General features: G+C 43.2%; 1 protein-coding gene across 1 annotated transcript in view; it reads right to left on the bottom strand.

Moving 5' to 3' along the window:
- Nucleotides 1-26,893, bottom strand: part of EIF2D (eukaryotic translation initiation factor 2D) — a 247,483-nt gene that overhangs the window by 162,155 nt on the left and 58,435 nt on the right. Inside the window, exon 4 of the mRNA XM_053706592.1 lies at nucleotides 25,721-25,811. Coding sequence (XP_053562567.1) covers nucleotides 25,721-25,811 — 91 coding nt within the window. The remainder of the gene's footprint in view (nucleotides 1-25,720; nucleotides 25,812-26,893) is intronic.

Raw genomic sequence — 26,893 nt, 5'->3', positions numbered from 1 at the left:
ATCAGGTTTACTATTGAAGATGGTGACTTAAAGGCTGAATCGAGGAGCCCGGACAACCAGGTCAACACTTCCGGCAGTTTAACCATCAGGAGAGGTGAAACATCATCAAGGGACAACATCATCTAAAATCATCAGTGAGGACTTCCAGGATGGGGCAAGGATTCCCCAATGTAGTACTTCTGGGCGGGATTAATGTTTGCACCATTATTGCAGTTTAAAGGAGACTGTGTTTGATATGTTCTTTTTGTCACCCCTGCATGCATATGCCTGTAAGCCTTGTGTTTTTATATGCATGACGTGATCTTAAGGAACCTTGGTTTGCATTACAAATTTGTGGATGTACTATGTATATGGCTTGAGAGGGAATGTTGCTTATGTTGACGGCTACTGAACTAACAAGGAACTTTGTTGCCATTAACAACTATTTCCTATGTTTGCACAATAACTAACAGCTTATTGTGCTACCAACACTGCAATAGCACACATTCTAAGCCTGCATATGGATCATCCCCTGTTTTAAAATTAGGAGATCTCCTTAGGTTTATTTCTAATGTGGCCATGTATTGTTTTTCAAGGTGGAATATTGTGAGATAATGTTTGATGTACTTTATATTGGAAATCAAATCTCTCTCTCACCGGCCACTTTATTAGGTACACCTGTTCAATTGCTTGGTAACCCAAATTGCTAACCAGATAATCACATGGCAGCAACTCAATGCATTTAGACACGGTGAAGACGACTTGCTGATGTTCAAACCGAGCATCAGAATGGGGAAGAGAGGGGTTTAAGTGACTTTGAACGTGGCATGGTCGTTGGTGCCAGGCAGGCTGGTCTAAGGATTTAAAAAAACTGCTGATCTACTGGGATTGTCACGCACAACCATCTCTAGGGTTTACAGAGAATGGTCCGAAAAAGAGAAAATATCCAGTGAGCGGCAGTTGTGTGGACAAAAATTCCTTGTTGAGGTCAGAGGAGAATGGGCAGATTGGTTCAAGATGATAGAAAGGCAACAGTAACTCAAATAACCACTCGTTAAAACTAAGGTATGCAGAATACCATCTCTGAATGCACAACACATCAAACTTTGAAGAAGATGGGCTACAGCAGCAGAAGACCACACCGGGTGCCACTCCTGTCAGCTAAGAACAGGAAACTGAGGCATTTACAGAGGTAAAAACATAAATTATGCTTACCTGATAATTTCATTTCCATCTGTGGGAGGAGAGTCCACTGCTTCACTCATCACTTGTGGGAAATACAGAACCTGGCCACCAGGAGGAGACAAAGACACCGCAGTCAAAGACTTAAATACCTCCCCAACTTCCCTCATCCCCCAGTTATTCTGCCAAGGGAACACGGAACAGTAGAAGAAATATAAGGGTATAAATGATACCAGAAGAAATACATTTAGGTCCGCCCCCCGGAGAACGGGCGGGTGCAGTGGACTCTCCTCCCACAGATGGAAATGAAATTATCAGGTAAGAATAATTTATCTTTTCCATCTTAATAGGAGGAGAGTCCACTGCTTCATTCATCACTTGTGGTAACAAATACCCAAGCTCTAGAGGACACTGAATGAAAAAAATGGGAGGGTAAAGGAGGCGGAACCTAAACTGAGGGCACAACAACCCGAAGAACCTTTCTCCCAAAAACTGCTTCCGCCGAAGCAAAAAGTCAAATTTATAAAATTTTGCAAAAGTATGTAAGGATGACCAGGTGGCCGCCTTACAAATCTGCTCCAAAGAAACATAATTCTTAAAGGCCCAAGAAGAGGCCACAGCTCTAGTCGAGTGAGCCGTAATCCTCTGAGGAGGCTTGATTCCCGCTGTCTCATATGCCAGACGGATCATACTCCTCAACCAAAAGGAAACAGAAGTTGCAGAGGCCCTTTGCCCCCAGCGCCTTCCTGAATACACAACATATAAGGACGACGTCTGTCTGAACTCCTTTGTGGGTTGAAGATAAAACTTTAAAGCCAGAACCACATCCAGATTATGAAGTAACCTCTCCTTCGATGAAGAAGAGTTAGGACACAAGGAAGGAACTAGTATTTACTGATTAATGTTACGACTCAACACTACCTTGGAATGGAAACCCAAACCAGTGCGAACAACAGCCTTATCAGCATGAAAAACTAAAGAGGGAGGCTCACATTGCAAGGCCGCCAACTCAGACTTTGCATGCTGATGCAATAGCCAATAACAGGACCTTCCATGAGAGAATCTTAATGTGAAGGGCATGCATAGGCTCAAACGGAGCCCTCTGCAAAACCTTAAGAACTAAGTTTAAGCTTCAAGGAGGAGCCGGATTCCTGAAGACCGGTCTGATCCTAACCAGAGCCTCAACAAAGGGCTGAATGGCAGGAAGCTCAGCACGCTTCCTATGCAACAGTACAGATAAAGCCGAGATCTGTCCCCTTAGGGAACTGGCGGCAAGACCCTTATCTAGACCGTCCTGAAGAAAGGCCAAAATCCTGGATACCCTGACCTTATGCCATGGGTATCCTCATTCCTCACACCAGGACAAGTAGGTCCTCCACACCTTGTGGTAGATGCGTCTAGTGACCGGCTTCCTGGCCTGAAAGAGTGTGTCAATCACTCTCTCCAAAAATCCTCTTTTGGCTAGGACTAGGCTTCAATCTCCACGCAGTCAGCATCAGAGAATCGAGATTTTTATGTTGAAAAGGACCTTAAACTAATAGATCCTTGTGACAAGGTAACTTTCACGGCGGATATGACGACATCGCCACTAGATCCACAAACCACGTCCTCCGCGGCCACGACAGAGCAATCAGAATAGCCGAAGCTTGCTCCTGCTTGATGCGGGCCACTACTTGTGGTAGAAGAGGCAAACGGTGGAAATATGTAAATTAGGTTGAAGTCCCAAGGTACTGCCAAGGTGTCTATCAGTTCCGCCTGGGGATCCCTGGATCGCAACCCATATCTGGGTAGCTTGCAACTGAGTCTGGACGCCATGAGATCTATTTCCGGCGTCCCCCATCCGCTGTAGATCTCCGCAAACATCTCAGGGTGGAGAGACCATTCCCCTGGATGAAACATCTGTCTGCTCAGAAAATCTGCTTCCCAGTTGTCCGCACCCGGAATCTGGGTCGCTGAGAGCGAACAAATTGTGAGTCTCTGCCCATTCCAGAATCCGAGATACTTCCCTCATTGCTAGGGAGCTTCTCGTCCCCCCCTGGTGGTTTATGTAAGCAACCGAGGTAATGTTGTCCGATTGGAATCTGATGAATTGGGATGACCCCAGAAGTTCCAGAATATTTATGGGTAGACTCGAGTCCATCTGCCCTGTGCCTTTCTGGAACCCCAAACAGGTCCCCATCCTGATAGACTTGCATCCGTGGTTACAATCTTCCAGGATGGTCTCAGGAAGGATATCCCCTGAGACAACTGCCCCGGTCGGATCCACCAAAACAGGGACTCCCTCACCGGTCTGCCCAGAGATATTGGGAAAAATATGAATGATCGCCGTTCCATTGCCTCAAGATGCACAGTTGAAGAGGTCTGAGATGGAACCTGGTGAATGGAATGACATCTATGCTGGATACCATGAGCCCGATTACCTCCATACACCTGGCCACAGATGTCCTGGAGGATGTCTGAAGGGCTAGACAGTTGAGCGCAAGCTTGCACCGTCTCTGGTTTGTCAAAAATATCTTCATTGCTGAAGAATCTATTATCGTACCCAGAAATTCCACCCTATTGCTGGGGACCAATGAACTCTTTCCTTCATTTATCTTCCACCCGTGGGAACAAAGGAGAACAGCTCTCGAGTGATCCTCCACCAGACTGTAGGACGGAGCCTGGACCAAGATATCGTCCAGATACGGTGCCACTGCAATCCCTCTGGCTCTCACTACTGTGAGAAGAGCTCCCAGAATCTTTGCAAAGACTCTTGGGGCGGTCGCCAGACCGAACGGAAGGGCCACAAACTGAAAGTGCTGGTCCAGGAAGGCAAACCTTAGAAATTTGAAGTGATCCTTGTGGATTGGAACATGAAAGTAAGCATCCTTCAGGTCCATAGTCGTCATGAATTTTAAACGATGGGACTGACAAAAACTTGTTTAGGGCCTTTAGGTCCAGAATTGGACGAAACGTGCCCTCCTTCTTTGGGACCACGAAAAGGTTTGATAATACCCCAGACCTCTTTCTGCCGGAAGAGGAACTGGGACGATTACCCCAAAAGATGAGAGATTGCTCACACACCCCAGGAAGGCTTCTCTCTTTTCTGTTCTTAAAGAGATGTTTGACAGGAGGAACCTGCCTCTGGGCGGATACGATTTGAAACCTATCCTGTACCCCTGGGCGACGACCTCCAGGACCCAAGGGTCTGTAACGTCTCCCCTCCAGGCGCCCGTAAAAAAGAGATAGTCTGCCCCCTACCTGATCCAAGGAAGGGTCGGGGGCCGCCCCTTCATGCCGAATTTGACTTGGCGGGCTTCTTGTTCTGCTTGGACTTGTTCAGATTTTGCGGAAGGCTGCTGGTGTGGAGACTTGTCTGCACGAAACGGATATAAATTAGATCCCTTAGGTTTAGCCTTCTTATCCTGAGGTAAGAAGGCATCCTTGCCACCCGTGACTTAGATATGATAGAATCCAGGCCCGGGCCAAACAAAACCTTCCCCTTGAAAGGTAGGGAAAGCAAGCGAGACTTAGAAGTCAGCAGACCACGATTTTAGCCACAGAGCCCTGCGGGCTCAAACAAAAAACCCTGATTCAGGGCTCAGCTAATTCAGGCGAATAATCTGCATGTTAGCATCACAAATGAATGAATGCGCTACCCTTAGGGCTTTGATTCGATCCAGAATCTCATTGAGGGGAGTCTCCACCTCGACCATTGCTGATAGTGCGTCACACCAGTAGGTAGCCGCACCAGCCACTGCAGCGACTGCTGCTGCCGGTTGGAAAAGGAACCCCGTCAGTTGGAACATCTTCCGCAACATGGACTCCATCTTTTTATCCATGGGTTCCTTAAAAGAGGAGCTATCCTCAAGCGGAATGGTCGTTCTCTTAGCGAGCGTGCAGATAGCTCCATCCACCTTAGGGACGGTTCCCCACAGTTCAAGCGTCCGGAACGGGGAAAAGCTTCTTAAAAGAAGACAAGTGAGAAAAGGGCGACCCCAGTTTCTCCCATTCATTCTTTTTTTTTTTTTTTTTTTAATAATAATATTTATTTTATTTTCATAATAAAGTAAGCTTGACAATGACAAATATAGAGTAATCAACTCACTTTGTACATACAGATGTAACAGAAGTCATAATAAAAGTATCTCCATGAACAGTTGTAAGTAATATCAGGTATATAACATATTTCTCCAGGATATGAAGGGATACAGAATGAACAAGCAGTTTTAGCAACACCTGACTGTTATGATTGGTGCAGCACCATATTTCAAATGTGAACACAGTAGCATAGTAATGTCGACCAATCAACTGAATGAGAAGCTTCACCATATTAGTCTTAACAACCTAAAAGGCCATTCGCGACACATGTCTCCGAGTGAGGTAGAGAACCTCTAAGAAAGAGAAAGCAAAAAATGGAGGGGGATATTAAAGGTAGAAAGGGGAGAAAGGGAGAGAGGGAGGTGGGGGGGAAGTGAGTGCGGAAGGGTAGGGTAAAGCATAGAGAAGGGGGAGAGACCTCAAGCCATCAAGCACAGACCAGGGAGAGCAAACATAAACCACTTATCAGGGGTCACAGTAGATATGTATAAGCTGGGCCTATTTGTCATATTTGATGTATTATGATGATTTTAGATATGGACTCAACCGCAGAGGAGTTTCAATCCTCAACCTTTGGAAAAAATTATTACCATGTTCGACTCCACATCTCAGCTGGCCTTTTGTGGTGTGCATCTCCAGGTGGGGCAGGCAATGACAAGGAAAAAGGGCTGGAAAAGGGGGGGGGGGAATGGGGAGGGGCAGGGGGTCTCATGTTATAGGGGAGGGGGAGTGGGAGAGGGGCATAAGAGGTAGGATAGGGGGAGAAAGAATGGTGGTCAACAGATAGAGACCAGTGGGGGCAGAAGAAGAACCTTACTCCAGGGGCAGGAGTCTATCATGATTGGTGGTCCTATCTCTTAAAGCCGTCTGTCTACAATCTTCCTGGTAGTGGAACCAGGGTTCCCAAATTTGCCAGTAAAGTTCCTCTCTATCAGCATTTGAGTAATAACCCTGTTCCATCTTGGCATAGACCTGTATTATAGATGTGATAGCTACCATGTCTGGGGGCTGGGTCTGTTTCCAAGCTCTAGCTATTGCCAATTTAGTGGCCGCGAGTATGAAAACTATTAGCTTAGTCAAGGGTGTAGGGATACTACTCGGGAATATGTGTAGTAGGGCCATTTCAGAGGTTAGTGGCACTTTCATTCCGAGATTGAGGCAAAGGGTAGATACTTGGAGCCATAAGGGTTTCAGGTTAGGGCAATCCCACCATATGTGTAAGTCTGAACCTCTCAGCTCGCATCCTCTCCAGCATAAAGAGGAAGCTGTAGGGAACATCTGCGATAATCTGGAGGGGGTGTAGTACCATCTCAAAAATAATTTCATATATGACTCAAGAGTGTTCGCACAGTGCAGAGTCTTTTTAGTTAGTGTCATAGCAAGATGAAGGTGTTTGTCAGAGATTGGTCTGGAGAAGTCTCCTTCCCAAGCTCTAAGTTGCCAGGGTCTTTCTTTGTTTGTAGATGATTGCAGTAGGTTGTAGTGGAATGATATGATTCTAGGGGTCTTAACCTGCAGCTGCCACAATTTCTCCCAGTTGGTCAGTGGTCTAAGGCAAGCCTTAGAAAACCCCCAAGACATCAGGAAGGCATATAGCCTGGAGTATTCAAATATGGCCCATACGGGAGGGTCCTGTATAACTGATTTGATATCGTCTGGAGTGACCAAAGTACCCGAGGGGTATAGCTGAGAGACCAGATTCAGATCCCAATGTCTCCATTGCTGAACATGTGTATCTGGTAAGGCTGCAAGCAAAGCGGGTAGGGAGTGTATAGGGGATGGATGGGGAGCAACCTCAGGCAGGTTTCTAAGAGTACGCCACATTTTAAGGTTATCCCTGACAATAACATTGTTAATTCTCAGCATGTCTAGTTGATATTCAGGGATCCAGGGCAAATCTGCCAAGTTCAACCCTCTGAGCAGCTCAGAATTTTCTATGCTCTTCCATCCCTGAGGTTCCCCTTTGTCTGCCCACGCTGTAATGTGTGATAGTCTGGCTGCCTCATAATATCCGCGTATGCTAGGCATAGCTACTCCTCCCCGTTCGTATTTTTTCTGGAGTATTTTCGCAGCAATTCGAGGCCTAGACTTTCCCCATATGTATTTTTGGCCAATAGATTGGAGTGTATCTATCAGGGCACTGGGTACATTGAGGGGGATACATCTGAAATAATAGAGAATTTTAGGTAGAATTGTCATTTTAAAAGAGGCGATGCGACCTAGCCATGACAGTTCTTTGAGGCTCCAGGAAGTGGTGAGCTCAGTGACCTCTTGAATTATATCCGAATAGTTAATGGCAAGTACAGATTTCGGGTCAGGGCCCAGTTGTACCCCAAGATGCCGGATGGTAGCGCGTGACCATTGAAAAGAGTATGATGTTTGTAGAACATCTAATTCAAATGCAGGGATGCAAAGCGGTAAGGCCTCTGTCTTAGAGACGTTAACCTTGTAATAGCTATATGTCCCGAATTTGGAAAGAAGGTCTAGCAGTATCGGCAAGGAGCCCAGTGGGTTTGTGAGGAATAGAGTAACGTCATCCGCAAATAACGCTATCTTTGCAGTGACTCTCCCAAATTTTACCCCATGTATTGGACTTGAGTTCCTAATGGCTTGGGCCAAAGGTTCAATGGCCAATGTAAAGATTAGGGGTGACAGGGGACAACCCTGCCTGGTGCCATTGGTAATATGTATTTCCGGGGAAGCAAATCCCATGCCCTTAACCACCGCAGTTGGGCAGGAATATAGGGCTTGTATCGCTGTTATCACTTCGTCTGGTATACCGAATTGGGCAAGCGTACACCATAAGTAGTCCCATCTGACCCTGTCGAACGCTTTTTCTGCGTCTAAAGACAGGGCCAGCATGGGTAGCTTTAGTCGGGATGCCTCCATGAGGATATCCAGTGTTCTTCTGGTATTGTCGGGTCCTTCTCTGCCAAAGGTGAACCCGACTTGATCATTATGTATCACCCCTGGAAGTAGGGTGTTTAGACGATTAGCCCAGAGTTTAGCATAGAGCTTTACATCTCCGTTAATCAGTGATATTGGTCTATAGCTGCTACACTGTGAGGGATCTTTATTAGGTTTGGGAATCGGTAGTATCGTTGCTTGTAAGTATTCCTTAGCGAACAACCCCGACTCTCGAGCTTCCGAGAAGACACCAAGGAGGACTTTACTCAATTCCACCTTAAAGAGTTTATAGAAAGATGCCGGGTATCCGTCAGGGCCCGGGGCTTTATTATTTTGAGTATGTTTAATGGCAAGGTTAATTTCCGATATGGAAAATGGGGCCTTGAGTGTTTCTTTATCTTCTTCTGATAGACTAGGTAGGTTGAGGCTTTGCAAAAAGTCAACCACCTTCTGAACAGAGGACTCCTTCCCAGCCATTGAGGGTTGGAGGTTGTATAAATCCGAGTAATAGGTCGCGAAAGTTTCTCCAATTTCCTTAGGGGATGTGACCAATATGGTCCCCCGTTGGAGTCTCCCATTCATTCTTAATAATGTTTACCATTTTGATAGAACCGGGAAGGCCTGGGGCACTACCCTGTCCTCGTAAACCCTATCCAGTTTAGGGATCGAAGGTTCCTCCGGGAGTTTCAGTTCCGGAACCTCCAGCGTAGCAAGCACTTCCTTCAGCAGAAAGCGCAAATGCTCCATCTTAAATTTTAAATCTGGTTCCTCCACGGGCAGAGTCCTAGAAGTAGCCGATTCCGACCCAGAAGCAACATCCTCCAATAAGTCGGAGTCGTCCTCCTCAGCGGATAATCTGTCTGAGACAATCTGCAGAGTTGAAGACCCCTGAGACGGAAAGCAGTGCCGTACCTTCCGATTGCGCTTAGTAAGATGATGCATTGCATTTATGGCCGCAGAAACCGCCGTTTGCAAGCTGAAGGGCCCCTCCTGTGGGAGGATTAGTAGTGCCCTGGGGAACTGCTTGTGTAATCGGAGATGATAATAGGGAACGCACCTCGCAGGGCGGAGAACCCTCAGAGGTGGATGGCTCAGTCGTACTAAATAATTTATTCTTCTTTAATATAACAATATTGTCAAAGCATGTGGAACAGAGTTGTGTCGGTGGTTCGACCGGAACCTCCTCACAGTATACACAGTTAATAGGTTTAGATAAAGAGGAAGTATCCTCTAACATATCAAATTGCTAAATGGCACCTTTATATCCCAATGGCCGGGGCACCCACTCACCACCTCCTATGACCCAGACTACAAGAAACAGCTTTCGTCTCTCCAAATGCAGGTCAAGAAAGAGGAAGTTACAGAGGCCACACCCGGTCACATGGAGTGCCATGCAGGACCGCCCCTGCACTCGAGAGAGACGCGCCAAAAAAAAATGCCTCAATCTCTCTCTAACTGTTCCACACTGACAGAGCCTCATCTAACACAAGTGCAGCAGAAACACAATAAACATATTATGCATAATAAAATCCCCCCTGTTCCATAACCCCCCTTCGCAGGGTATTACCCTAGATGCTATACAGATAAAAGGAGTCACACTGTGACCCTGTCTTCTTGCGTTATCACATATATATATTGAAACGATCTTACCAGAATCAACGCCGTGGAACAGGAACACGGCCCTTCAAGTGTGACAGGTTAGTAGCGTTGCTCCGGACATGGACTTGAGAGAAGAAAAGCAGGCAGCGAAACTCGTCAATGCTGATTGCTTAAGGAGCTGTTAATATGAGTCGGGATGGTTTCGAAGAAGAACTCCCCCTGCATCTCCGAACTCTAACTTTCACCCATGCTCTCACTGAGAGGCTGACAGGACTATTTAAAACTCCAGTCCCATTGCGAAGAGTACTACCCTCAATAAGAGACTACTCCGAAGCTTCCAACACTTCTCTGCCAACCTCCTGTTACGAAAGGAAAAGAATGACTTGGGGATGAGGGAAGTGGGGGAGGTATTTAAGCCTTTGGCTGGGGTGTCTTTGCCTTCTCCTGGTGGCCAACTTATGTATTTCCCACAAGTGATGAATGAAGCAGTGGACTCTCCTCTCATTAAGATGGAAAAGTATATTAATATAACCATGTTGATTATGCAAAACTGGGAAATGGGTAATAAAGGGATTATCTATCTTTTTAAACAATAAAAATTCTGGTGTTGACTGTCCCTTTAAACTTGATGTTTCAAGAATGCATAAAATGTTTCATTATTGCAAGTGAAACATTATTGCAATATACATTCATTATTTATTTTACAGCCTTTTGCTGTAAAATACATCTAAAATGTGTGCTTGATTGACTTTCTACCAGGGAGGCTTGGGTTAATACTTCTAGGCAATTTATGTGCGCTTTTGTTTACTTTCCCTTGCTAAGCTTTTATGGTGTTGCATGCTTTTAAAAAGGTAGATTATCAGTTTTGCATCAACAGTCATGAAAGGAAAATAATTATTTGCAATAGTAACTAAGATGAATCAATGCTAAACCTCCTTAAGGGAATTAGACAGGCTAATATAGTCTGCACATGTGCAAACAGAGTTTATGCTATATATGAATATTAGTTTGTTATTAGTTAGCAGGTTACTTTTGTTCTGGGGGACAGGGAAATCAGTGAAAAGAATAAACATTAAAAATATACTCATTTGACATAATATATCTGCAGTTTTCATTGCAAAATTATTCTTATATATAGGTTCATAATTATGTAGTTTATAATTTGTGTTTAATGTCCCTTTAAATTGCTTATTAGAGTAGACTGTGCTATAATTGTTAAGCACCATAATAGCATATTATTACTTAAAACATACTTAAATTCTGTACATTTAGTCTACATTGCCATCTATCGTAAAACATGGCTTTCCGAATACCTATTAAATATATAGAGGGACACCAAAATGCTCTATTTTATTAGTGCTTTTTACTGTAGAATTGCTCACCTATGCCTATTTGTTTAATCCGTGAAAAGGGGTTAAAACACATAGTTAAAGGGAAATGAAACTAAATTATACTTAATTTAAAAAGCTTTGCAATTCACTTTTCATTATTTATTTTCATTGCTTTTCCTGTACTTTAACAATGAAACTTTTTTTAAATTCCTCTCAGAGATGATGGAGTGCAGTCTTTGGGCTTCAGAACCTCAACACTCTTACATGCTGCACAGGGTTTGTTTAAAATAACACTCCCAGTTGGGGGGGGGGGGGTAAAGAGGCAACAAAATGTTTATTTTCCATTGTTAGTATTGGTCTCACTGTGTTTAAGATAAGGAAAATTTTGTGTAAACATAGAGAGATCTCATCTCCCTGTAAGCTCAGCCCATTTGATTGGGTTGTAGTTTCAAGTAGCAGAGGAAGCTATTTCATATACAAAAACACCTAAAAGGAGCAATAACCCATAAATGTAAACCCTGCATCTGGTATAAAAAAAAAAAAGTTGTAAACACGTTAGGGACATAAAACCCCAAATGTGTCTTTTTTAATATTCATATAGAGCATGCAGTATTTAACAACTTTCTAATTTAATTCTATTATCAAAATGTTATTCATTATCAAGGTATCTTTTGTTGAAAAGCAGGGGCATGAGCTCAGGAGAGTGCATATGTCTGGAGCACTATATGGCAGCAGTTTTGCAAAAAACATAATTTATGCTTACCTGATAAATTTATTTCTCTTGTAGTGTGTTCAGTCCACGGGTCATCCATTACTTATGGGATATATTCTCCTTCCCAACAGGAAGTTGCAAGAGGATCACCCAAGCAGAGCTGCTATATAGCTCCTCCCCTCACATGTCATATCCAGTCATTCGACCGAAACAAGACGAGAAAGGAGAAACTGTAAGGTGCAGTGGTGACTGGAGTTATAATTTTAAAATTTAGAACCTGCCTGAAAAAGACAGGGCGGGCCGTGGACTGAACACACTACAAGAGAAATAAATTTATCAGGTAAGCATAAATTATGTTTTCTCTTGTTAAGTGTGTTCAGTCCACGGGTCATCCATTACTTATGGGATACCAATACCAAAGCTAAGTACACGGATGATGGGAGGGACAAGGCAGGAACATTAAACAGAAGGAACCACTGCCTGTAGAACCTTTCTCCCAAAACCAGCCTCCGAAGAAGCGAAAGTGTCAAATTTGTAAAATTTGGAAAAAGTATGAAGTGAAGACCAAGTTGCAGCCTTGCAAATCTGTTCAACAGAGGCCTCATTCTTAAAGGCCCAGGTGGAAGCCACAGCTCTGGTGGAATGAACTGTAATTTTTTCAGGAGGCTGCTGTCCAGCAGTCTCATAGGCTAAACGTATTATGCTACGAAGCCAAAAAGAGAGAGAGGTAGCCGAAGCCTTTTGACCTCTCCTCTGTCCAGAGTAAACGACAAACAGAGAAGAAGTTTGTCTAAAATCTTTAGTTGCCTGTAAGTAGAACTTCAGAGCACGGACCACGTCTAGATTATGCAAAAGACGTTCCTTCTTTGAAGAATGATTAGGACATAATGATGGAACAACAATCTCTTGATTGATATTCCTGTTAGAAACAACCTTAGGTAAAAACCCAGGTTTAGTACGCAGAACTACCTTGTCTGAATGAAAGATCAGATAAGGAGAATCACAATGTAAGGCAGATAACTCAGAGACTCTTCGAGCCGAGGAAATAGCCATCAAAAACAAAACTTTCCAAGATAAAAGCTTAATATCAATGGAATGAAGGGGTTCAAACGTAACACCCTGAAGAACTTTAAGAACCAAGTTTAAGCTCCACGGAGGAGCAACAGCTTTAAACACAGGCTTAATTCTAGCCAAAGCCTGACAAAAGGCCTGGACGTCTGGATGCTCTGCCAGACGTTTGTGTAAAAGAATGGACAGAGCTGAAATTTGTCCCTTTAGCGAACTAGCGGATAAACCCTTTTCTAAACCCTCTTGTAGAAAAGCTAATATCCTAGGAATCCTAACCTTACTCCATGAGTAACTCTTGGATTCGCACCAATATAAATATTTACGCCACATCTTATGGTAAATTTTTCTTGTCACAGGTTTCCGAGCCTGTATTAATGTATCAATAACCGAATCCGGAAACCCACACTTTGATAGAATCAAGCGTTCAATTTCCAGGCAGTCAGCCTCAGAGAAATTAGGTTTGGATGGTTGAAAGGACCCTGAATTAGAAGGTCCTGCCTCAGAGGAAGAGACCATGGTGGACAGGACGACATGTCCACTAGGTCTGCATACCAGGTCCTGCGTGGCCACGCAGGCGCTATCAGAATTACCGATGCCCTCTCCTGTTTGATCCTGTCAATCAGCCGAGGTAGCAACGGAAATGGTGGAAACACATAAGCTATGTTGAAAACCCAAGGGGCTGCTAATGCATCTACCAGCACCGCTCCCGGGTCCCTGGACCTGGATCCGTAACAAGGAAGCTTCGCGTTCTGGCGAGATGCCATGAGATCCAGATCCGGTTTGCCCCAACGACGAATCAGTTGAGCAAATACCTCCGGGTGAAGTTCCCACTCTCCCGGATGAAAAGTCTGGCGACTTAGGAAATCCGCCTCCCAGTTCTCTACGCCTGGGATGTGAATCGCTGACAGGTGGCAAGAGTGAGACTCTGCCCAGCGAATTATCTTCGAGACTTCCAACATCGCTAGGGAACTCCTGGTTCCCCCTTGATGATTGATGTAAGCCACAGTCGTGATATTGTCCGACTGAAATCTGATGAACCTCAGCTTCTGGCCTGCGAAAGGTCATTCCTTTGGACAGATGAACCGGTGACAACCACCAGAGAAGCGAATCTCTGGTCTCCTGGTCCAAATTTAGCAAAGGGGACAGATCTGAGTAATCCCCGTTCCATTGACTGATCATGCATAGTTGCAGCGGTCTGAGATGCAGGCGCGCAAATGGCACTATGTCCATTGCCGCGACCATTAAGCCGATTACCTCCATGCACTGAGCTACTGATGGGCTTGGAACGGAATGAAGGACACGGCAAGCATTGAGAATCTTTGATAACCTGGACTCCGTCAGGTAAATCTTCATCTCTACAGAATCTATAAGAGTCCCTAGAAAAGGAACCCTTGTGAGTGGTAACAGAGAACTCTTTTCAACGTTCACTTTCCACCCATGCGACCTCAGAAATGCTAGAACTATCTCTGTATGAGACTTTGCATTCTGAAAACTTGACGCTTGTATCAGAATGTCGTCTAGGTACGGAGCCACCGCTATGCCTCGTGGTCTTAGTACCGCCAGAAGTGAGCCCAGAACCTTCGTAAAAATTCTCGGGGCCGTGGCTAACCCGAAAGGAAGAGCCACAAACTGGTAATGCCTGTCTAGAAAGGCAAACCTCAGGTACCGATAATGATCTTTGTGAATCGGTATGTGAAGGTAAGCATCCTTTAAGTCCACCGTGGTCATATATTGACCCTCTTGGATCATGGGTAGGATGGATCGAATGGTTTCCATCTTGAACGATGGTACCCTTAGGAATTTGTTTAAGATCTTTAAGTCCAAGATTGGTCTGAAGGTTCCCTCTTTTTTGGGAACCACAAATAGATTTGAGTAAAATCCTTGTCCCTGTTCCGATCGCGGAACTGAGTGGATCACCCCCATGATTAAGAGGTCTTGTACACATTCTAGAAATGCCTCTCTCTTTACTAGGTTTGTCGATAACCTCGAAAGATGGAACCTCCCTTGTGGAGGAGAGGTTTTGAAATCCAGAAGGTATCCCTGAGATATAATCTTTAACGTCCAGGGATCCTGCACATCTCTTGCCCAAGCCTGGGCAGAGAGAGAAAGTCTGCCCCCCACTAAATCCGTCTCTGGATAGGGGGCCCTGACTTCATGCTGTCTTAGGGGCGGGAGTAGGCTTTCTGGCCTGCTTGCCCTTGTTCCATGACTGGTTGCCTTTCCAACCTTGTCTGTAACGAGCAGTAGTTCCTTCCTGTTTTGGAGCGGAGGAAGTCGATGCTGCTCCTGCCTTGAAGTTACGAAAGGCACGAAAATTAGACTGTTTGGCCTTTGGTTTGGCCCTGTCCTGAGGAAGGGCGTGGCCCTTACCTCCCGTAATGTCAGCAATAATTTCCTTCAAGCCGGGCACGAATAAGGTCTGCCCTTTGAAAGGAATGTTAAGTAGTTTAGACTTGGAAGTTACATCCGCTGACCAGGATTTAAGCCAGAGCGCTCTGCGCGCCTGTATGGCGAATCCGGAATTTTTAGCCGTAAGTTTGGTTAGATGTACTACGGCATCTGAAACAAACGCATTAGCTTGCTTAAGGGTTCTAACTTTGCTCAAGGCCTCATCCAATGGCTCTGTGCGAATCGCCTCTTCCAGAGACTCAAACCAGAATGCCGCTGCAGCCGTGACAGGCACAATGCATGCAAGAGGCTGCAATATAAAACCCTGTTGAACAAACATTTTCTTAAGATAACCCTCTAATTTTTTATCCATTGGATCTGAGAAAGCACAGCTATCCTCCACCGGGATAGTGGTACGCTTGGCTAACGTAGAAACTGCTCCCTCCACCTTAGGGGCCGTCTGCCATAAGTCTTGTGTGGTGGCGTCTATAGGGAACATTTTTCTAAATATCGGGGAGGGGAAAAAGGCACACCGGGTCTATCCCACTCCGTACTGATAATTTCTGTAAGTCTTTTTAGGAAAAACGTCAGTACACACCGGTACCGCATAGTATCTATCCAACCTACACAATTTCTCTGGAATTGCCACCGTGTCGCAATCATTCAGAGCCGCTAATACCTCCCCTAGTAACACACGGAGGTTCTCAAGCTTAAATTTAAAATTTGAAATTTCTGAATCCGGTCTCCCCGGATCAGAACCGTCACCGACAGAATGAAGCTCACCGTCCTCATGTTCTGCAATTTGTGACGCAGTATCAGACATGGCTCTCGTGTCATCAGTGCGCTCTGTCCTTAACCCAGAGCTATCGCGTTTGCCCCTTAATTCGGGCATATTATATAATACTTCTTTCATAACATTAGCCATATCATGTAAAGTGATTTGTAAGGGCCTAGATGTACTAGGTGTCTCAATCCTACGCATCTCCCGAGCGGGAGACGCAGGTACTGACACGTGAGGAGAGTTAGGCGGCATAACTTCCCCCTCGTTGTCTGGTGATAGCTTCTTTATCGGTACAGATTGACTTTTATTCAAAGCAATATCAATACAATTGGTACACATCGTTCTATTGGGCTCCACATTGGCTTTTGAACATGATGAACAAACAGTTTCCTCTGAATCAGACATGTTTAAAACAGACTTAGCAATGAAACTAACAAGCTTGGAAATCACTTTCAATAAGATTACAAGCAATGTAAAAAACGCTGCAGCGCTTCAAAAATACAGATATAATTAAACAATTCTTAACAAGAAGTGTATTATTAGCAGAGGATTGCACCCATTAGCAAAAGGATGATTAACCCCTCAATACCCAAAACGGATAAAACAGATATCAATTAAGATTTAACGCTTTTAATCACAGTCAGCACACTGTCACAGATCTGCTGTGACTGATTACCTCCCTCACAAATGAAATTTGCAGACCCCTGAGCTCTCTAGAGACGTCCTGGATCAAGGAGGAAGAAGCAGAAAGACTGTGCAATAATTTTAACTGCGCAACAAGGCGCTAAAACAAGGGCCCTCCCACTCCAATCACAACAGTGGGAGCCCTGATATAACGGTTTCCATGCAGAAAAATATGTTAGCCATGTGGAAAAAAATCATGCCCAAAGCGATTTATCACCAAAGTACCTCACAAAAACGAATAACATGCCAGTAAGCGTTTTATTAAAAAAACATAATTTATGCTTACCTGATAAATTCCTTTCTTCTGTAGTGTGATCAGTCCACGGGTCATCATTACTTCTGGGATATTACTCCTCCCCAACAGGAAGTGCAAGAGGATTCACCCAGCAGAGCTGCATATAGCTCCTCCCCTCTACGTCACTCCCAGTCATTCGACCAAGGACCAACGAGAAAGGAAAAGCCAAGGGTGAAGTGGTGACTGGAGTATAAATTAAAAAATATTTACCTGCCTTAAAAACAGGGCGGGCCGTGGACTGATCACACTACAGAAGAAAGGAATTTATCAGGTAAGCATAAATTATGTTTTCTTCTGTTAAGTGTGATCAGTCCACGGGTCATCATTACTTCTGGGATACCAATACCAAAGCAAAAGTACACGGATGACGGGAGGGATAGGCAGGCTCTTTATACAGAAGGAACCACTGCCTGAAGAACCTTTCTCCCAAAAATAGCCTCCGATGAAGCAAAAGTGTCAAATTTGTAAAATTTGGAAAAAGTATGAAGCGAAGACCAAGTTGCAGCCTTGCAAATCTGTTCAACAGAGGCCTCATTCTTGAAGGCCCAAGTGGAAGCCACAGCTCTAGTAGAATGAGCTGTAATTCTTTCAGGAGGCTGCTGTCCAGCAGTCTCATAAGCTAAACGAATTATGCTACGAAGCCAAAAAGAAAGAGAGGTAGCGGAAGCTTTTTGACCTCTCCTCTGCCCAGAGTAAATGACAAACAGAGAAGACGTTTGTCGAAATTCCTTAGTTGCCTGTAAGTAAAATTTTAGAGCACGGACTACATCCAGGTTGTGCAGTAGACGTTCCTTCTTTGAAGAAGGATTTGGGCATAAAGAAGGAACAACAATCTCTTGATTGATATTCCTGTTAGTAACTACCTTAGGTAAGAACCCAGGTTTAGTACGCAGGACTACCTTATCCGAATGAAAAATCAAATAAGGAGAATCACAATGTAAGGCTGATAATTCAGAGACTCTTCGAGCCGAGGAAATAGCCATTAAAAATAGAACTTTCCAAGATAACAACTTTATATCAATGGAATGAAGGGGTTCAAACGGAACGCCCTGTAAAACATTAAGAACAAGGTTTAAACTCCATGGTGGAGCAACAGTTTTAAACACAGGCTTAATCCTGGCCAAAGCCTGACAAAAAGCCTGGACGTCAGGAACTTCTGACAGACGTTTGTGTAACAGAATGGACAGAGCTGAGATCTGTCCCTTTAATGAACTAGCAGATAAACCCTTTTCTAAACCTTCTTGTAGAAAAGACAATATCCTAGGAATCCTAACCTTACTCCAAGAGTAACCTTTGGAATCACACCAATATAGGTATTTACGCCATATCTTATGGTAAATCTTTCTGGTAACAGGTTTCCTAGCCTGTATTAAGGTATCAATAACTGACTCAGAAAACCCACGTCTTGATAAAATCAAGCGTTCAATTTCCAAGCAGTCAGCTTCAGAGAAGTTAGATTTTGATGTTTGAAGGGACCCTGTATCAGAAGGTCCTGTTTCAGAGGTAGAGACCAAGGTGGACAGGATGACATGTCCACCAGGTCTGCATACCAAGTCCTGCGTGGCCACGCAGGTGCTATTAGAATCACTGATGCTCTCTCTTGTTTGATTCTGGCAATCAATCGAGGAAGCAACGGGAAGGGTGGAAACACGTAAGCCATCCTGAAGTCCCAAGGTGCTGTCAGAGCATCTATCAGGACTGCTCCTGGATCCCTGGATCTGGACCCGTAACGAGGAAGCTTGGCGTTCTGTCGAGACGCCATGAGATCTATCTCTGGTTTGCCCCAACGTCGAAGTATTTGGGCAAAGACCTCCGGATGAAGTTCCCACTCCCCCGGATGAAAAGTCTGACGACTTAAGAAATCCGCCTCCCAGTTCTCCACTCCCGGGATGTGGATTGCTGACAGGTGGCAAGAGTGAGACTCTGCCCAGCGAATTATCTTTGATACTTCCATCATAGCTAGGGAGCTTCTTGTCCCTCCCTGATGGTTGATGTAAGCTACAGTCGTGATGTTGTCCGACTGAAACCTGATGAACCCCCGAGTTGTCAACTGGGGCCAAGCCAGGAGGGCATTGAGAACTGCTCTCAATTCCAGAATGTTTATTGGCAGGAGACTCTCCTCCTGACTCCATTGTCCCTGAGCCTTCAGAGAATTCCAGACGGCACCCCAACCTAGAAGGCTGGCGTCTGTTGTTACAATTGTCCAGTCTGGTCTGCTGAATGGCATCCCCCTGGACAGATGTGGCCGAGAAAGCCACCATAGAAGAGAATTTCTGGTCTCTTGATCCAGATTCAGAGAAGGGGATAAGTCTGAGTAATCCCCATTCCACTGACTTAGCATGCACAGTTGCAGTGGTCTGAGGTGTAAGCGTGCAAAGGGTACTATGTCCATTGCCGCTACCATTAAGCCGATTACCTCCATGCATTGAGCCACTGACGGGTGTTGAATGGAATGAAGGGTGCGGCAAGCACTTTGAAGTCTTGTTAGCCTGTCCTCTGTCAGGTAAATCTTCATTTCTACAGAATCTATAAGAGTCCCCAGGAAGGGAACTCTTGTGAGAGGAACGAGTGAACTTTTCTTTTCGTTCACCTTCCATCCATGTGACCTTAGAAATGCCAGCACTAACTCTGTATGAGACTTGGCAGTTTGAAAGCTTGAAGCTTGTATCAGAATGTCGTCTAGGTATGGAGCTACCGAGATTCCCCGCGGTCTTAGTACCGCCAGAAGAGCACCCAGAACCTTTGTGAAGATTCTTGGAGCTGTAGCCAATCCGAATGGAAGAGCCACAAACTGGTAATGCCTGTCTAGGAAGGCAAACCTTAGGTACCGATAATGATCTTTGTGAATCGGTATGTGAAGGTAAGCATCTTTTAAATCTACAGTGGTCATGTACTGACCCTCTTGGATCATAGGTAAAATTGTCCGAATAGTCTCCATCTTGAACGATGGAACTCTTAGGAATTTGTTTAGGATCTTTAAGTCCAGGATTGGTCTGAAAGTTCCCTCTTTTTTGGGAACCACAAACAGATTTGAGTAAAACCCCTGTCCCTGTTCCGATCGTGGAACTGGATGGATTACTCCCATTAACAAGAGCTCTTGTACGCAGCGTAGAAACGCCTCTTTCTTTGTCTGGATTGTTGACAATCTTGACAGATGAAATCTCTCTCTTGGAGGAGAGTATTTGAAGTCCAGAAGGTATCCCTGAGATATTATCTCTAGCGCCCAGGGATCCTGAACATCTCTTGCCCAAGCCTGGGCGAAGAGAGAAAGTCTGCCCCCCACTAGAACCGATCCCGGATCGGGGGCCCTCAATTCATGCTGTTTTAGGGGCAGCAGCAGGTTTCCTAGTCTGCTTGCCCTTGTTCCAGGACTGGTTAGGTTTCCAGCCTTGTCTGTAGCGAGCAACAGCTCCTTCCTGTTTTGGTGCAGAGGAAGTTGATGCTGCTCCTGCTTTGAAATTACGAAAGGAACGAAAATTAGACTGTCTAGTCTTGGCTTTGGCTTTGTCCTGAGGCAGGGCATGGCCTTTACCTCCCGTAATGTCAGCGATAATCTCTTTCAACCCGGGCCCGAATAAGGTCTGCCCTTTGAAAGGTATATTAAGCAATTTAGACTTAGAAGTAACATCAGCTGACCAGGATTTTAGCCACAGCACCCTGCGTGCCTGAATGGCGAATCCTGAATTCTTCGCCGTAAGTTTAGTAAGATGTACTACGGCCTCCGAAATGAATGAATTAGCTAGTTTAAGGACTCTAAGCCTGTCCGTAATGTCGTCCAGAGTAGCTGAACCAATGTTCTCTTCCAGAGACTCAATCCAGAATGCCGCTGCAGCCGTGATCGGCGCAATGCATGCAAGGGGTTGCAATATAAAACCTTGTTGAACAAACATTTTCTTAAGGTAACCCTCTAATTTTTTATCCATTGGATCTGAAAAAGCACAGCTATCCTCCACCGGGATAGTGGTACGCTTAGCTAAGGTAGAAACTGCTCCCTCCACCTTAGGGACCGTTTGCCATAAGTCCCTTGTGGTGGGGTCTATTGGAAACATTTTTCTAAATATCGGAGGGGGTGAGAACGGCACACCGGGTCTATCCCACTCCTTAGTAACAATTTCAGTAAGTCTCTTAGGTATAGGAAAAACCTCAGTACTCGTCGGTACCGCAAAATATTTATCCAACCTACACATTTTCTCTGGTATTGCAACTGTGTTACAATCATTCAGAGCCGCTAACACCTCCCCTAGTAATACACGGAGGTTTTCCAGTTTAAATTTAAAATTTGAAATATCTGAATCCAGTCTGTTTGGATCAGAACCGTCACCCACAGAATGAAGTTCTCCGTCCTCATGTTCTGCCACCTGTGACGCAGTGTCTGACATGGCCCTAATATTATCAGCGCACTCTGTTCTCACCCCAGAGTGATCACGCTTACCTCTTAGTTCTGGTAATTTAGCCAAAACCTCAGTCATAACAGTAGCCATATCCTGTAATGTGATTTGTAATGGCCGCCCAGATGTACTCGGCGCTACAATATCACGCACCTCCCTCTGAGCGGGAGATGTAGGTACTGACACGTGAGGCGAGTTAGTCGGCATAACTCTCCCCTCGTTGTTTGGTGAAATTTGTTCAATTTGTACAGATTGACTTTTATTTAAAGTAGCATCAATACAGTTAGTACATAAATTTCTATTGGGCTCCACTTTGGCATTGCAACAAATGACACAGGTATCATCCTCTGAATCAGACATGTTTAACACACTAGCAAATAAACTTGTAACTTGGAAATACAATTCAATTAGAATAATATTAAAACGTACTGTGCCTTTAAGAAGCACAGAAGATCTATGACAGTTGAAAATTAATAAATTGAAACAGTTATAGCCTCAATCCTTGTAAATAACACAACTTTAGCAAAGGTTTAATCCCATTAGCAAAGATAACAAATTCTGAAAGCAGGAAACAAATTACAGAATAAACGTTTTTTATCTCAGTCAAACTATAATTCTCACAGCTCTGCTGAGAGAAATTACCTCCCTCAAAATAAGTTTTGAAGACCCCTGAGCTCTGTAGAGATGAACCGGATCATGCAGGGAATACAATGAGTTGCTGACTGAAATATTTGATGCATAGTAAAAGCGCCAAAAAACGGCCCCTCCCCCTCACACACAGCAGTGAGGGAGAACAGAAACTGTCAGAAAACAGATTAAGCAACTGCCAAGTGGAAAAATAGTGCCCAAACGTTTATTCACTCAGTACCTCAGTAAATGAAAACGATTTTACATTCCAGCAAAAACGTTAAACATAATCTCTAGTTATTAAACAGCTTTATGTATTTCTTACAGTATAATTCTAGTGAAGTACCATTCCCCAGAATACTGAAGTGTAAAGTATACATACATGACATTATATCGGTATGGCAGGATTTTCTCATCAATTCCATTGTCAGAAAATAAAAACTGCTACATACCTCTATGCAGATTCATCTGCCCGCTGTCCCCTGATCTGAAGTTTACCTCTCCTCAGATGGCCGAGAAACAGCAATATGATCTTAACTACTCCGGCTAAAATCATAACAAAAACTCTGGTAGATTCTTCTTCAAACTCTGCCAGAGAGATAATAACACACTCCGGTGCTATTTTAAAATAACAAACTTTTGATTGAAGATATAAAACTAAGTATAATCACCATAGTCCTCTCACACATCCTATCTAGTCGTTGGGTGCAAGAGAATGACTGGGAGTGACGTAGAGGGGAGGAGCTATATGCAGCTCTGCTGGGTGAATCCTCTTGCACTTCCTGTTGGGGAGGAGTAATATCCCAGAAGTAATGATGACCCGTGGACTGATCACACTTAACAGAAGAAACAACATTTTTCAATGTCATGCAAAGCTATCACTAAGCCTGCTACCAGTCGCTACCACTGCAGAGAAGGCTTAAGTATTATTTCAGTGTTAACAGTATTTTCTCAGTCAAATTCTAGTCCCTAGAATATAACTCGACTGCGCATACATTTATCAGCCTGATACCAGTTGCTACTACTGCATTTAAGGCTGTACTTACATCATATGGTAACAGCAGTATTTTCTTAGTCAATTCCATTCCCAGAAAATAAAGTACTGCACATACCTCATTTGCGGAGGACCCCGCATGCTATTCCCCGTTTCTGAAGTTACCCCACTCCTCAGAATGTCGAGAACAGCCAGTGGATCTTAGTTACGCCTGCTAAGATCATAGATAAAAAACGCAGGCAGTTTCTTCTTCCAAATACTGCCTGAGATAGAAAAACAGCACACTCCGGTGCCATTTAAAATAACAAACTTTTGATTGAAGAATAGTTAAGTAAAAACTCCAGCTCCTCTCGCGACCTCCTTCTTTGTTGAGGGTTGCAAGAGAATGACTGGATATGACATGTGAGGGGAGGAGCTATATAGCAGCTCTGCTTGGGTGATCCTCTTGCAACTTCCTGTTGGGAAGGAGAATATATCCCATAAGTAATGGATGACCCGTGGACTGAACACACTTAACAAGAGAAATGTTATCCATTTGCAATAGCACTCAATGACAGCGCTATTTCCTGCCATTTAGTGCTCCAGACACCTATCTAGGTATCTCAGCAAATGTAATAAAAGTAGCAAATTGGAAACATTTTAAAAATTGTATGCTCTGCCTAAATCACAAAAGAACATGTTTGGGTTTCATATCCCTTTAAGGGGAAAGCAATTTTTACCATACTGTCCCTTTCACTATATGTTTAAGATTTTTGTAGGTGTATAAGGCAAGCAAAAGTGAAATAAAAAAAAATATTAACACATTAGAGCATTTTCTATTCCCTTTTTTTTGTCCCTTTAAAGACAATGTCAGGTGACCAAACAAGAAACTCATGAAATCTCCTCATGCTCTCCCTAGCTTTGTGTCTTTTAAGGTGGAATATCAGTGTTGCTGCTTATGTTTGCATCAGCAGTTAGGATACTAAGTGGTTTCCATGTGACTATTAAATACATACTGATCATAAAGAGGGACATAGCTGTTAATGCAACACAAAAATGATGTATGTACTTTATTATTTATTCTGCTAGGTGCTTACTATAAATATTCCTCTCCTCAAATCTTAAAACAATTTCTCACAAAGTGAGAGTTTGTGGTTTATTCAGACCGAACTCTGAGAAACGCGTCACTTCTGTTTTTGTTAAATAGGGTTTTGCTTCACTTTACAGCCTTTATTCACATTGCTCACTACCACTTGAGGATTATGAACAAGCTGCAGAGTTCCACAGGCAGATAGCTGGATAATGATGAGAAATCAGTAAAAAAAAACAGAAGTGAAACTGCACCACACTGGTGCTGGCAAGGGGTTTTTATTAATTATTTTAAGCTTTATTATCCTTAGCTTTCTTTGTTGAATTTGATTCTCCCATACAATGACCCCTGTTTGGAGAGCGCTTGCAACATTGTATAATGGAGTGGGAAAAATTAAGAAACGTTTTACAGATTGTTTCTTGGTACTGTTGAAAACCTTTCTAGCGCCCCCTTTAGAATACGGTCCTGCAATATTTATATTTTTTGTACAATGTTGCTTGAGTCAGAACTAAGCACCAGCTTCCAAATGCTACCGTTTGTGTCACCTTTGTATACCCCAGCAAAACCAGCATAAAATATCTATCTATATATCAGTGCTGCAGAATCTGTTGGCGCTTTATAAATACAGAATAATAATAATAATAATAATAATATTATATCTATATTATGAAAATCAACAAGGATACATCACGATTGTGTACTGAGTTGTTCTTGATCAAAGATTTTCTTCACTGTTATCTACAGGGTGAGTTTTCTTCTTACAGCAATAAAAATTGTGTTCCTTAAAGGGCCACTAATCCCAAAGTCTTTCTTTCATTATTCAGATAGAGAATAGAAATTTAAACAACATTACAATTTACTTCCATAATTTGTTTTGCTTCATTTGTTAAATATCCTTATTTGAAGAAAAAGCAATGCACATGGTGAGCCAATCACGTGATGCTTCTATGTGCAGAAACCAATCAGCAGCTAGTGAGCATATCTAGATCAAAGAATATCAAGATAATAAAACAAATGAGATAATATAAGTAAATTAGAAAGATGTTTAAAATTGCATTCTCTTTCTAAATCATAAAAGAAAAAATGTGGGTGGCATGTCCCTTTAACTCCTTCGTTACCAGTCTCCCAAGCCACTCTTATATTCTCTCCTGAATATTTTGAAAATGTACCCTAAATACAGACATGGCTGTAACATTTTTCATGCACTGAATACAATTTTAACAGCAAAGGGTCATTAAGATAATTATATAAATGGGACTATCAAGACTATATTAATCTTTAATTTGTCTGGACTAAAAAGTTCACCAGTTTAGAAATAAGTTTTCTGCCAATCAGAGCTTGTACAGCTGCTACTAGTGAAAACACGGGTTGCTTTTTCTATGTTTAACACAAAAATGTAAATACTAGGAGAGAATTAAATGTTCAGCTTATATGGAACATTCCAGTATTGTAAGCAAAAAAAAATATACAAAAAAAACAGCACAGTACTGAACTAGACAGAACTAGAGCAAATGACTACTCACAAGTTGTAGAGAAAGTGAAAAGAAAATGTTTGGTAAACAGCATACATTTCACATAACTGGCGCAAAAACAATAAAAACAAAGCATTTGTAAAGTTTTATATAAGAGGCAGTACCTGTTTCCCACTAAAGTGATGGCACACAGAGTGCCCTGCTGTACCTTTGGAATACCACAAGAGGGAACCACTACACCAGGAAGCATCAGGTCTGCAAAACAAACAAATGACAGGAAATAACATTGTATACATTTGTTCTCACAGAAAGATATCCTCCCATGGGGGGTCTATACAGGGTGGTCTTACTGGTTTAATCACCTGCTCAATTGAAAATGGTTTGTCTCTTTCAAAATAACTCTCAGAAATACAGTGTATTGATGGTAGTCAATCTTTAGCAGTTTAGAAATGCAGTAACAACAGTAATAGAATAGGGTCAGATTTACCAGTAAACAACAACAACAACATTCTTAATTGGTATCTGACACCAACTGTTTTGACTTCAGTGTGAGGCCAAAATATCTGTGGACCCAGATCAGCAGTACAACCTTCCAGGCAACCTTAGGTTTTCTCATAAACTATGTATAAAATACACTTGTCCTGATGGTCATCTTACATCATTTATGCAAGGTCAAAGGTCACCCACAATACCAAGCATTAGCAGTGTATTAATCAAGAAAATAATAATAATAAGTTTGCTGTCTCCAGAGTCACAGGCAGTTAACCACAAGTCTGGGTGCAAAGCCCATAGGGAAAATTACAAAATAAATTAAAACACACACAGAGAAAGTCCAGCACTCACTTACAAGCTCTCAGCTAAAACTAAAAGCAAAACTGGAAGAGTTAGTTAGCGCATCTGGCCAAATGGGCTTGTTTTGTGTACCCAGTCCAGTTCGAGAGTGCAGTTCCCTTCCGTGTTTTTATATATATTATATTTAATTATCAGTGTTTACAGCAACTGAGCAGTTGTGGATTCCTATATTTAAAGGGACAGTAAAGTCAAAATTAAACATTCATATTTCAGACAGAATATACATTTTTAAACAACTTTCCAACTTCTAATATCAATTTTGCTTAGTTCTCTTGGTAGCCTTTGTTAAAGAGCGCTCCTAGGTGAGCTCAGGATCGTGCGTGTGTCCATACCATCTGGCAACAGATGGTATGGACACACGCACATTGTTGCAAACGCTGCTGCCAGATGGATAGATGCATGCACGCTCCTGAGCTCACCTAGGATTACTTTTTATTAAAGGATACCAAGAGAACTAAGAGAAAATTATAACAGAAGTAAATTGG

The sequence above is a fragment of the Bombina bombina genome, chromosome 3, assembly GCF_027579735.1.
Source record: "Bombina bombina isolate aBomBom1 chromosome 3, aBomBom1.pri, whole genome shotgun sequence".
Classification (NCBI taxonomy): Eukaryota; Metazoa; Chordata; class Amphibia; order Anura; family Bombinatoridae; genus Bombina; species Bombina bombina.
This window is presented reverse-complemented; position numbering and strand designations above follow the sequence as displayed.